Source organism: Camponotus floridanus, unplaced genomic scaffold, assembly GCF_003227725.1.
Source record: "Camponotus floridanus strain SB8 unplaced genomic scaffold, Cflo_v7.5 scaffold18, whole genome shotgun sequence".
NCBI classification, from domain to species: domain Eukaryota; kingdom Metazoa; phylum Arthropoda; class Insecta; order Hymenoptera; family Formicidae; genus Camponotus; species Camponotus floridanus.
This window is the reverse complement of record NW_020229303.1, coordinates 2535232-2547606: the sequence shown is the minus strand read 5'-3', so window position 1 is coordinate 2547606 and position 12375 is coordinate 2535232. Positions and strand designations below refer to the sequence as shown.

The 12375-nt window shown below is 31.5% G+C and overlaps 2 protein-coding genes across 5 annotated transcripts in view; both read right to left on the bottom strand.

Moving 5' to 3' along the window:
- Positions 1–116: 116 nt before the first annotated feature.
- LOC105253712 lies at positions 117–1362 on the bottom strand. Its single transcript, XM_011261911.3, has 4 exons — positions 1244–1362; positions 597–864; positions 420–521; positions 117–325 (listed from the first exon to the last, which is right to left on the bottom strand). The coding sequence occupies exons 1-4, from the start codon at positions 1249–1251 to the stop codon at positions 188–190; spliced, it is 516 nt and encodes a 171-aa protein (XP_011260213.1). The 5' UTR covers positions 1252–1362; the 3' UTR covers positions 117–187.
- Positions 1363–8710: 7348 nt separating this feature from the next.
- LOC105253713 (solute carrier family 12 member 6) overlaps positions 8711–12375 on the bottom strand; it is a 111866-nt gene continuing 108201 nt past the window's right edge. For 3 of the 4 annotated variants that reach the window (XM_011261915.3, XM_025407505.1, XM_011261914.3), the window contains 4 exons: positions 12296–12349; positions 11236–11561; positions 11024–11163; positions 8711–9229 (listed from right to left, as the gene is read on the bottom strand). In XM_011261915.3, coding sequence (XP_011260217.1) covers positions 9138–9229; positions 11024–11163; positions 11236–11561; positions 12296–12349 — 612 coding nt within the window. In that variant the 3' untranslated portion in view covers positions 8711–9137. The remainder of the gene's footprint in view (positions 9230–11023; positions 11164–11235; positions 11562–12295; positions 12350–12375) is intronic. The other variant, XM_011261918.3, reaches the window with a different exon arrangement.

Here is a 12375-nt window from a genome sequence, read left to right as displayed (position 1 = left end):
ACTATACAAATTTCACGTTTTATATAACAATAATAAATTGAATTTAAAAAAATAAATTAACAAATTGAACCAATTTTATAAAACAAATGAGATTGATATCTATTATTACTGTTTATTAATAATATCATGTTCTCTAATAACATTTATTAATTAAATAACTATATATGAAAGACATGTATTTCTACAATTATATAGGAGATTTATCGAAACCATTCACATAAAATTGGTTACCCTTTGTTCGATATATAGCATCCAGATCTTTGGTATCAGGATACATTTTGGGTCTTGATAGAGCTATTTTCCATCCACCTTGTCTTGTCCATTGCTGGAAATAAAATATATAAAATATACCTTGAAATAAAAGCAGTGCTAAAATAAAAATTTCTTCTCATATTTGAAAAAAACTTTTGTTACAGTACCATTTTATTATACTTTAGATGATAAAAGATGCAATAGACTGTAAAAATACCTATCGCGGTTTTGGATATAACATGTCGTGCAACATATGCACCTGTGTAGCCCTGTAAGACAAAAATTAATTTTTGTATACATAAGTTTTATTGAATAAATCTTTCTCATCGTGCTTGCACTGTTACCAAAAATGGTTCCATCATATTTTGAACTTTATTCATAGGCGCTTTGTAAAATCTCCTGATGGGATTGAACATCTCCTTGTAGTAACCAGGTGGTGTCACCGGTTCTTCTGGAGCGAGCTTTTGTGCATCCAGCCATTTCTTTCTCCAGGCACGTTCCTCATCTGTCATCCCCAGCATCCGTTCCCTTTCGCGACCTACACGACGAACTATGTTCATGGGTCTCTCTCCTCCGCCTTCCAAGGCTGTAGTATTTGGGGGACCTGGTACTCTAGAGACAGTAAATGAAATTGTAAAAATAATTACAAAAATCTATTGCCAGTCCTAAATATTGCTTGAATAAAAGAGAAATATTGCTAGATTATAACTTTGATGCATTGTCAAAATCATTGAAAGGATTTGCATGAAATACTAGGACTCATTATTTTGAGTGATGCAAGGATTTATGTAGATATGTAAGTTTTCTCGTTATTTTTCATCGTGAGAAGCTTTTTATTATAATAAAAAAAGGTTAAAAGTTTTTTAATGTCATGTCAAAATTACACTAGGCACAAAACTGATACATGTCAATATTTCATTCATTTGTTGACACACATGTTGTTATTTTATGCTGGAAATATACCGAAGAATAAAAAAAAAATATTACGTACCGCGACATGATTCTGTTAACGTTTAAAAGAATCTCAGAATATTATCAACAATTCCTCAAACTTTTCTGGAAGTGAGGTTATATGTTCCTATTACATCACACATGTCACATATGTGGCGCCATCTTGAATACATTCGGAAATCTCGCTTTTGACCAATCAAACGCAAAGATTTCTTTGTTCTGATTGGTAAATTCCATGTTATTTTATCCCGCGAGAATTTTCAAATTTTCAAACCTTTAATGAAAAGCTTCATCTCGTCAAATGAAAATTCAATATAAAAACAAAGAGTATTTCGATAATCAATTTAAATTTGAAATATTTTAAAATTATGCATTTTTATATCAATATCTTTATGAACAGCCGACTGTCACTTGCAACTTTTTGTTTACAAAAATATTTCAAATCAAGTAATTAGATTTCGCTCTAACAATGAAAAAAGAAAAATGAACATTTAAATGAACAATTTAAATTTGAAATGTTTTAAAATTCTGCATTTTTATATCAATATTTTTATGAACAGCCGACTGTCACTTGCAACTTTTTGTTTACAAAAATATTTCAAATCAAGTAATTAGATTTCGCTCTAACAATAAAAAAAGAAAAATGAACATTTAAATGAACAATTTAAATTTGAAATGTTTTAAAATTCTTCATTTTTATATCAATATTTTTATGAACAGCCGACTGTCACTTGCAACTTTTTGTTTACAAAAATATTTCAAATCAAGTAATTAGATTTCGCTCTAACAATAAAAAAAGAGAAATGAACATTTAAATGAACAATTTAAATTTGAAATGTTTTAAAATTCTGCATTTTTATATCAATATTTTTATGAACAGCCGACTGTCACTTGCAACTTTTTGTTTACAAAAATATTTCAAATCAAGTAATTAGATTTCGCTCTAACAATAAAAAAAGAAAAATGAACATTTAAATGAACAATTTAAATTTGAAATGTTTTAAAATTCTGCATTTTTATATCAATATTTTTATGAACAGCCGACTGTCACTTGCAACTTTTTGTTTACAAAAATATTTCAAATCAAGTAATTAGATTTCGCTCTAACAATAAAAAAAAGAAATGAACAATTATATATAATTATATATAAATACAATAATTATAATAATGATAATAATTATATATAATTATATATAATTATATATATATATAATTATATATAATTATATACAATAAATATAATAATTATATATAAATACCTAATTATATATAAATACAATAATAGATGATAATAAAAAAAGCATTGTTATAAGGAAGTGAGAACGATGTTAACAAAATTGGTGCAACATTCTGATCATATAGGTATATCATTTATTTATTTAATCGATTTTCTCGCAGTATATTTTTTTGTTCATTCATATACTTCATCTTTCGTAAATCAGTTACAAGTATTATCGTCTATTATCTAAGGGTATAGGTAAGTAAGTTACAGGCTCTTCACAGTATTGACTCTATATACTATATCCAGACGACTAAACTTTGTGTGTATCTACAAATATATTATCTCGTATCGCATATATGTATGTACAGGGTGTCTTGTGCAATACTTCCTCCTAACGACAGTTACGTGCGATCGAGAACTGCATTTTGCGAAGAAAAACCTTAAATGGCCTTAAAAATGGACTAAGCGCACACAAAGTATAAACTTCAAGTCGGAAACTTACAATAATATCGATTCTCATGCCATTATAGAGTAAGTACACATAGATATTTTTGTTATATAACTCTAGTTAAATATCCTTTTAAAATTGCATATATCTTTATCAGCAAAATTACATTCAATTTCATTTATATCTCAAACACATTTCATTAGTGATTTGATCTATTGTGGTATCTATTGTCAAGAGAAAGCAGACACCATGTATACATATAGTATACTTAGTGTGGACCAGGAAAGGCGAGATCTATAACAGGGATGCATCGACGAATTTGAGATGAAATTTTCCTCGCCGAAGATTTCAACGACTCTAAGTACATTGTTTTAAGATTGAAACTAAATACAATTGACGAGTTATCACAAATGTTAAAAATATAAGTAACGAATTCTTATTTCATGTAAATATAAGAAGCAACGAAAAGGCGCTGTTGGAGAAAAAAATTATCTCAAATTCGCGCATCCCTCTTGTCGACATTCACCCTCGCCACTTCAGGTCCGCTCTGTATGTATATTTATAATAACATCTTTATTTCTCTAGATCAATATTTCTTTTTTTTTCTCTTCCCGTGTAAGGGAATTAATAAATATATATATATCTTTTTTATTATTCGAGTCTCAAGGGCAGAAGAAATCGTCGCAGTTTCTGGAGTGAGAATTAAGTCGTGTATTCCTCCTATTTTGATGAGAGAGGATCGGTTATACGATACAGATTAAAAGTAGATTTATACTTGATTTGACACATATGATTGAGGTTTCGAGCAAGTTTGTCTGCTGCTTAGCTCGCATCTCACAGCCTAGAGGTGATTTAAATCCAGAGCACGGATTCCATTTTATAAACGGAATGCGCCGTGCAAACGCCGCACAAATACCTCGACAAATGCCAAGCCCACTGCTATATTACTATGTTATTCGAAACAGCCGCAGAGTATCGATAATCGCCCGAAATTTATGTTCAAAAAAAAAAAAAAAAACAGAGCGCAAAGTGCAATGAGACAATATCTTCCAAAAGACTTCCTCCCAATTACTTTGAGAATATCGGAGTAATTGTTCCCGAAAATTAGAATATTCCAATTAATGAATATAATTTTCGCGATCCGCGAAAAACAGTTAAATATGATTTAAATGGTTAAATATAATTTATAATAAAATTTATAATATAATTTATAATATAAATTTATAATATAATTTATAATATAAATTTATAATATAATAAAGTTAAATATAATTTATATGGTTCATATTGCTTATTTATATGAACGAAATTAAACTCCAATAAAAAGCAAATGTCAAATTTATAAGTATAATTAAATTTAAATATGTTTTTAATATGCATCGAAATTAAATTTGAATACGTTCTTGCCATTAGATTTAACTTGTCCAGGCATATATATGGCTCATATTAATATTTAATAAGCATCTGAACCAATCTGAATTTCTAATTTGATTTATATTTGGAACAAATAAGATTTATAATTAACGCACAAATAGTATTAATTTAAATAAAATAAAATTCAAATGAAGGTTTCATTAAGGTCTAATAAAACCTTCGTTTGAATTTTATTAAGTCCACATTTGTTTTTCCGAGGAATATTCTCTCGACTTTGCCGATCATGTTCGGAATAAGTTACAGAAGCAGAACAATATTTCTGACTTTTAAACATTCTCTCTCAAGGTAGAACAGAGTTGGTTTCCCTTTCACCCCCATCGTATGCAATAACTATCTTAGCTTCTACTTTTGCGATATATCGAGGACTTCTTCTTTATAGCCAAAGTATTGTGCGCATTTTTATTTATCCGCAACGAGTCGCATACATTGATGTTCACTATGTGTGTTTCCGCCATAGCCGGCTTATATTCAGTCTTTTGCGATCTATCTTCTATAATGCGATTACGAGGAATGGAGAGGAGAAACTATTCCGAGGACGCAAAGTATTGTTCTGTTTCCGCAGAGCGAACATAAACCGCGGACGCACCTTCGCTGTTGCCGATAACACGTATGAGCCAGGTAGAATGAGAGTGACGTGAGTCGCGCCTGTCATCGGAATGCGCTTTATTAGATTAATCAGAACTGCCGGACCTTAAATTTTCTCAAATTTACCAATCACTTTCATTCTTACCAGCTACAAATAATATACATCTGTATATTCTATATGTATACATATATATATATATATATCACACATACGTTTGTGTGCATGTGGTCATTGTGCATTTAAAGTAAATACGACATAGTAAAATATAAAGCGGCAGCAGAATATACTGCAATACTGTTCGACCTATGAAAAAGGATGATGCTCCCCATTTTCTTTTTCTTCTTTTAATATTCATCTTTTTTTAATCCCTTATGAATAAATGCGCGGTCACATTTCTCTCTTCCCTTTTCTTTCTTGCTTCACTTATGTGTGTATGTACAATATGTATGTGTGTGTGTGTATATTGGCGATTTATCCGGCAACAATTCGATTCGTATTCGTAATAAACTTTCTCATTAATGTTTAACATGTCTCGTATAAACTATGCAGTGCCAATGCCTATCGAGTAAGATAAGTACACATAAAATATATGCAATCGGTAAATAACGTAATAAAATTATAAAGTATATATATCGCAAACATCATGGACGAGAGAGAGAGAGAGATAGAGATAGAGAGAGAGAGAGAGAAAGAGAAAGATGTGGAGAGAGAGAGAGGGAGAGTAATAATTTTTTATGAATATATTATGGGTCTATACACATTATATAGAATCTATGTATCTAGCTCCGTTGCAGATATTCGTCTGTCGCGCGATGTACTCGATAAAGATATATGTTGCTTATAGATATATATATATATCTGTCTCAAATTGGGGTGTTGAAATGCGAGCGCATTTCGCTACTTATGATTATTTCATAAATTAAATTACGCAACGCTTTTCGCTGATGCCTCTTTCCTTCCTCTCGTTTCGGGATATCCGACGCGACTTATGCGTCCGATAAAAGTGAAACAACTCAGCATGGGATATATATATATATATACAGGGTGTCCCAAAACTCATAATCAATCTTTGAAAGACAGTTTGCCGGGATCATTTGGAGACGATTTTTCCTCAACGGGAATGTCGAGGCGTTAATAATTTTCGAATTATAAGTGATTGGAAATAAGGGTTTTTTCGTAAGCTTCCCAGACCGCACACATGTCCAAAAGACATCTAAAAGACGACTTAAAGACGTCTTAAAGACATCTTTTGGCCTTTTTGTGCTGCCTGGATTTGTAGAAATAAATTATTAACGAAACCACATTCTTCCATTAATTTTAAATATAGTTTATTTTAGTTGAGTTTTAATTTAAGGCTTAATTGCAAAGATGTATGATGACAAAAATCGGGAAAAAATGATGGCCTCCATCGACATTTTCGCTGAGGAAAAATCGTCTCCAAATGATCCCAGGAATCTGTCTTTGAAAGATTGATTATGAGTTTTGGAACATCCTGTATATATATATACATAAATCTCTCCTCCCTCCATTAATGTAAATATTCATTTTTATCTAGACTAATGGATCAGTGGCGATATCGGCTCGCACACTCGCCCGTTTTTAATTCGATACACTTTCATAGATATATATAATTTTCTGTGTTTCTTCTTTTCTTATTTCTTTTTCCTCATCTTCTCTAGCTACTGGTATTGCAGGACAGTGCGTGCACTTTACAATGAACAATGTGAATGTACATATATGTATATGAGGATGCTCTGAAACTATCGCGCTTTTATTTCTTTCCGATAGCGTTCGGTTTGTCACTTGAAGATTTAATGATCTTCAATTCTCATTATACGATTATACAATATAATATACATTACATAATTCAAAATACGTAATAGAATATAAGCTTACTAAGAAATTAAGATTGTTTTATTTGTTTGCGTCCAAAAAAGAATTAAGTTTTCCTAAATTTTTTTCTCCTTGCTATTCGAGGTCGTTTATCTGATTTTCTGAAATTCCACTTCGGATAATAATTATTTCGCGTGATGTTTTTCATATTTTTATAATCGAGAAATGGCAATAGTTTCAGCATGTCCTAGGTCCAAACGACTGTTAATTATCGTCGTTTCTATTATTTTATCAGTTGCAAGAATTTGCAGAAATTTAAAGGGACGCGGTGCGTAATCCCGCGTAATCCTTAGCACAGTATAATTTACTCACGGACACTGATTAAGCAATATATCGATAAATATTACATTGAACGCTAGTCCCACACTTGTCTCTTTCTCATTCCTTTCGTCAAGATTTTCATTCTTGAATCAAACAAAACTCGAATAACTCGGTGCTAAGTAGAATTTAACGTCGTTTCGATGAGAGAGTCAAAAGATTAAAAAAAAGTTTCTTAATTTTAAAACCAATTAAAATAAAAGTAATTTCTCCATTTCGGATACTTAATTTAATGTCGAAACGATCATCTGGAAACTAGAATTAATTTTCGTTATTTAAGAGATGAGAGACGATTACAATAAGATTTATTAATTACTCTACTTGTCTTTCTTTTCAACGGCCTCGAATCGACCTAACGAAATCTAGTGGAAAATTTAATCAAAATTTCTGTCAATTTCTCGATGATACCAAAAGGACTGAGAAAGACGCGTGTATCCCGCAATCATTGATTAACTAGATATATCAGATACCTAAATGAAGCGCGGCCGAAAACGAGGCTACGCGCGGAACGTGACATGCATACGACGACACTTAACGCGATTAGAATTACTTTATATACGCTTACATATATATATATATATATATATATATATATATATTAATTAAAATTAATTAAATTAAAATATACTTATCATTATTATTATTATTATATATATAATAATAAATATATTTTATTTTAATTAATTATAATTAATTAATTTTAATTAATTAAAATGTTTTAATTTAATTAATTTTAATAAATTAAATTAAAATTTTTTAATTTAATTAATTTTAATCAATTAATGAAAATTAATTAATATATATATATATATATATATATATATATATGTATATGTATATATGTATGTTCCTTCGATGAGATTTGGTAAGGACCGACGCGCATTTTAGCATGAGTCTTTGGAGTTGCGCTCTTCGCGTCATGATTCAGCTTCACTTGGTGTTATCGATTAGCAAGTGGTAGTGGCATCTTGGACCGATAGGCCTTAAAGACGATACAAACGCGCGCATGTGTGTACGTGTATTTGTATATATATGTGTATGATGTGTGGAAAAATTTTCGCGCGAGACTGGAAAAGAGAACGGGGGGGCCTCAATCCCCCAGAGAAAATGCAATAATACTCGCGACATCCTCGCGTCGTCTTTCTCTATTATCAAATACACATATACGTAATCATAATAAAAGTCAGCGCTATCCTAGGCTACTCTAAATTTCATCTCTATCAAGCAATAAAATTATACATACGTACCTACTACGCTTATTCTTTCTCTATTAACGACAATGCGTGTAGAAAAATGAGCCTTTCGCGTCTTTGGTTAAACGCGAAGCATTTAGAAAGTAGTCTGGCAGTGGTTTCGTAGATGCTTCGACCTTAGCCTCGGACCAAATTTTGATTCTCAAATTTTTCACCCCCTTTTTTTTCTACCACTTTCATCTTTGTTCTCCCGTTCGTTTTTAGACGTAGTGATTTTTGGCTGTCAGTTGCAAAGGAATTGAATCAAAGTGACGTTTACTCAGAACTTGTGTCGTTGAGCTACGGTTTTTGTTTCCGATGATTTCTAAAGGGTACCAACCACGGTCGTCCGGCGAGCTCGACTGAGTTTGACAGGCTGTCTGAATTTGAAACTGAATAGTCCTCGCTGCGACCCTGACATGTATATGTCTGACACATAAACCGACGCGTTCAGAAATCCATTTAAAAGAAACTTATCCTTTGGTATCGTCATGTGTTTTTTTTTTTTTTTTTTTTTTTGGTTTCGTTTCATCATCGAACGACGATCGGTCGTCCCAGTTCGCGCGATAAGCCGGCTTCAATGAAGCTTCGTGTCCGACATAGACGGACGACCGCCATCGTCCTTGTCAGTTATCATCATCTCTCTTCCCTTAATGACTTTCAGAGCGCGCGACGCAAGTGACTGCACAGACAATGGCACAAGAACGGCGTGTTCCTGAAGAAGGTGTCGTTTAGGTCACTGAAAAATAAACTAGAGCTCTGCTTTCGCAAGACAGCGGCATCAATTCCCATCACTTTAGTTCACGAATAGATGGTGATCACTTCCCGTCCGCTACCCCGCACCATCAGTACCCTTTCCAAGCCTTCGGTAAGCACCTCGAGGAATTCCATATCTGGTTTTCAATAGTTAAGAAAATTTAATTAACATGTTTCCGTTTCTCTCTTATTGTTGTTCAAAAATCTATCAATGTTTAGCTTCTTAAAGTTCAGAATCGATGTTGAGAAGACATTCTGCACTGAGAAAAATCATTTGATTGTACCAACAAGACATATATGATACCAACAAGACATATATGTTATATAAAAGAAGCTTATTATTTTTATTAATATATTTTTAATAATATATTTATTAATATATTTTAATAATATATTTATTAATATATTTTAATAATAAATTTATTAATATATTTTAATAATATATTTATTAATATATTTTAATAATAAATTTATTAATATATTTTAATAATATGTTTATTAATATATTTTATTAATATATTTTTATTAATACACTGAGAAAAATCGTTTGATTGTACGAACAAGACATATATGATTGAAGGCATTTTAGTTAAATTAAACAAGAATTTATAGTTATCATAATAAGACTCGATTTTTTATAACTAGAATGTTTAATAGATTTTACTATAAGGATTTGATTAGTATTTTCTGGTTGGATCTATAAAATTTCTTATTACATTAATTTCTTTGCTTGCTTCTTAACTTAACTCGTATTCAATATTTGTCATGAAATGTATATAAAGAACTAGTATTAACGTTAAATCCAAAGTATATTTTTTTTCTTTTACAAGCAGTAGTGCCAGAAAGAGGACGCTAGCTCTCTGATTGTGTGTGTTTGAGCTGCATCATCTTCTTGCATCACTGTTTATCAGTTTAATTTCTAACAAACTGAATTTAAAATAATTTATTCAATAATCTGGATTAAACTTATAATCTTGTTGGAATTCAGAATGTTAAGGATATATTGGAGATATATTACAATCAATGAGATCGCCGTGAATTTTTAATTTAACATTCTTAATAACATTCTAAATCGTCATGAATTATTTCAAATTTTTTTACTTGCTCCTTTAAAAGTTATTAATTTTTGAATTTTGCAATTTTAACATAGGATCTTATGTAAACGTTCAAGAGAAAGGTAATAAATGATTCAAACTATAAAAAAACAATGATAAAAATTTCATTTTGTAATATTATATTCTTCATACATGTAAAAATGTTCTCACAAAGTTTTAAAATGATTTGCTTGCTCGTTTTGAAATTATTATAAAAAATAACTGTGATTATCGGTTTGACGTAATATTGATGTAAAATGTAAAAATGGTAAAATGTGGCAACATTTTCTTGGAAATTAAGACCTATTTATATTAGAGAATACTTTGAAGTATGATTTCGTGATTTTTAAAAAATTTTTGATCAATTAGAATTCGTATTCTGCCCAACTTTAATTTTTTGGTACTTTGGATTAACTTTTGAGACAGACCAGGTCCAATACATCCTTAAACAGACTTTTGAGATTAGATGGAAAACATTTTAGACGACTTGGTGCTGGCGAGTTTAGTATTATTAACCAGAAAATTTGGTAAATTTAACAGGAAGAAGTTAATCAGATTCATCTGGTAATTCCTACAAGAATTCTGGTTCGTCCATTTTCCAACAGACATACTGGTTGAATCTACCAGAATTCTAATTAATGCAACCAGATTTTTTCCTCAGTGTGGCATTCATTAAGTTATACAATTAAAAATTTGAATTATACTAATCAGAATTATTATTAAATTTTATTATTAAATTTTATAATTAAATTTGAATTATACTAATCAGAATTATTACGATATTGTTTTTCTGAACAATACGACATTTTTTTTTAAGATGATTGAAAAAAAGGATACAGTTAGATTCACGTTCCATCTTGGTGTCCCTTGGCGGACCAGGAAGATTCAAAATAACCAGCTGAGCTTCGCTACTCATCTTTCGGATTACCTCATTCAATTTCAACGAAGTGTGCATACGCCTTACATCACCCTCGTCGCTGTTCGACAGAATCGTTTGTTAAAAAATAAATATCAATATTAAAATGAGAAAAATTATCGTTACAACTCACGGTGTAATCGTGGGTTTCTTAACTTCCGGACTCTGACTCTTGTTCTCTTGCGCATTACACTCTTTCTCCTCCCTCTCTGTATTCTCCTTGTTCTCCGTCTTGGGCGAACCGCCGGTAACTTTTGTTTCTTCATCATTGTTTTCCTTAGCCTCTTCTTTTTCGTTCGCCTCCTCGGCGACATCCGGTTCTTTATTGTTCAATTCGGTTTCCTGCATCAATTTCTCCTTCGTGTCGTCGGTTACATTTTGGTTACCCGGCTCCTGGAATCTCACCTTCGTCGGTATTTTGGCGTCGATGTTATGATGGTGGTCCACGATTGCCTGCACCTGTATTACAGCAACGCAAGTAAGCAATGCGAAAAACACTGTGTCCCGAATAGCGGAAGGCAGTCAATCGAAAGATGAGACTAATAATCTAGCATCAAAGCACTAGGGCCGTCAAATCAATGCTATCTATGTAAGCAAATCGTGCCAATGAAGCCGAAATTCGGGGATAATTCCTGAGATCATGATGGACAGAAAGAAGCAAATCGTTGCCAGGCGCTAATATTGAAGGATATTGAAGACAAATATTGGAGAACATTTCCAAATTAATTTTTAATTTTGAAAATTAGAATAATCAAAATTACACGATGTTGATATTGTTACGTTTACAAGTTTATCACATTACCCAGACAGCACACATGTCCAAAAGACATCTAAAAGACGACTTAAAGATGTCTTAAAGTCCTTTAGACATCTTTAAGACATCTTTGTGCTGTCTGGGTATGAACTATTTTATCTTTATAAATAAATTAATTTCTTTTCGAGAGCATTTAATTTTTAAATCATAATATTCTTAGCAATTCATCATATTTGCAAGATACCAATTCAATAGCGACCTCGCAACGATTTCCCCTTATGGCTTTTTTTATCATATGTATGATCGTCGAGGAGGAATAAGACCGTTATGTGATTATCGTGGAAATAGAGAAAGGGAATATAAAATCATCGATGCATAATGGAGCAATGATGAGGGGCGAGACAGGCATACATGGAATTCCGAGGGTTATCTGACAAACCAGAGGTAATTTTTCCTCGGCTGGTACCTCGTTGAAGTCCACCAATGACTGCACCTTTATCCGTGACAAGCACGCAACAA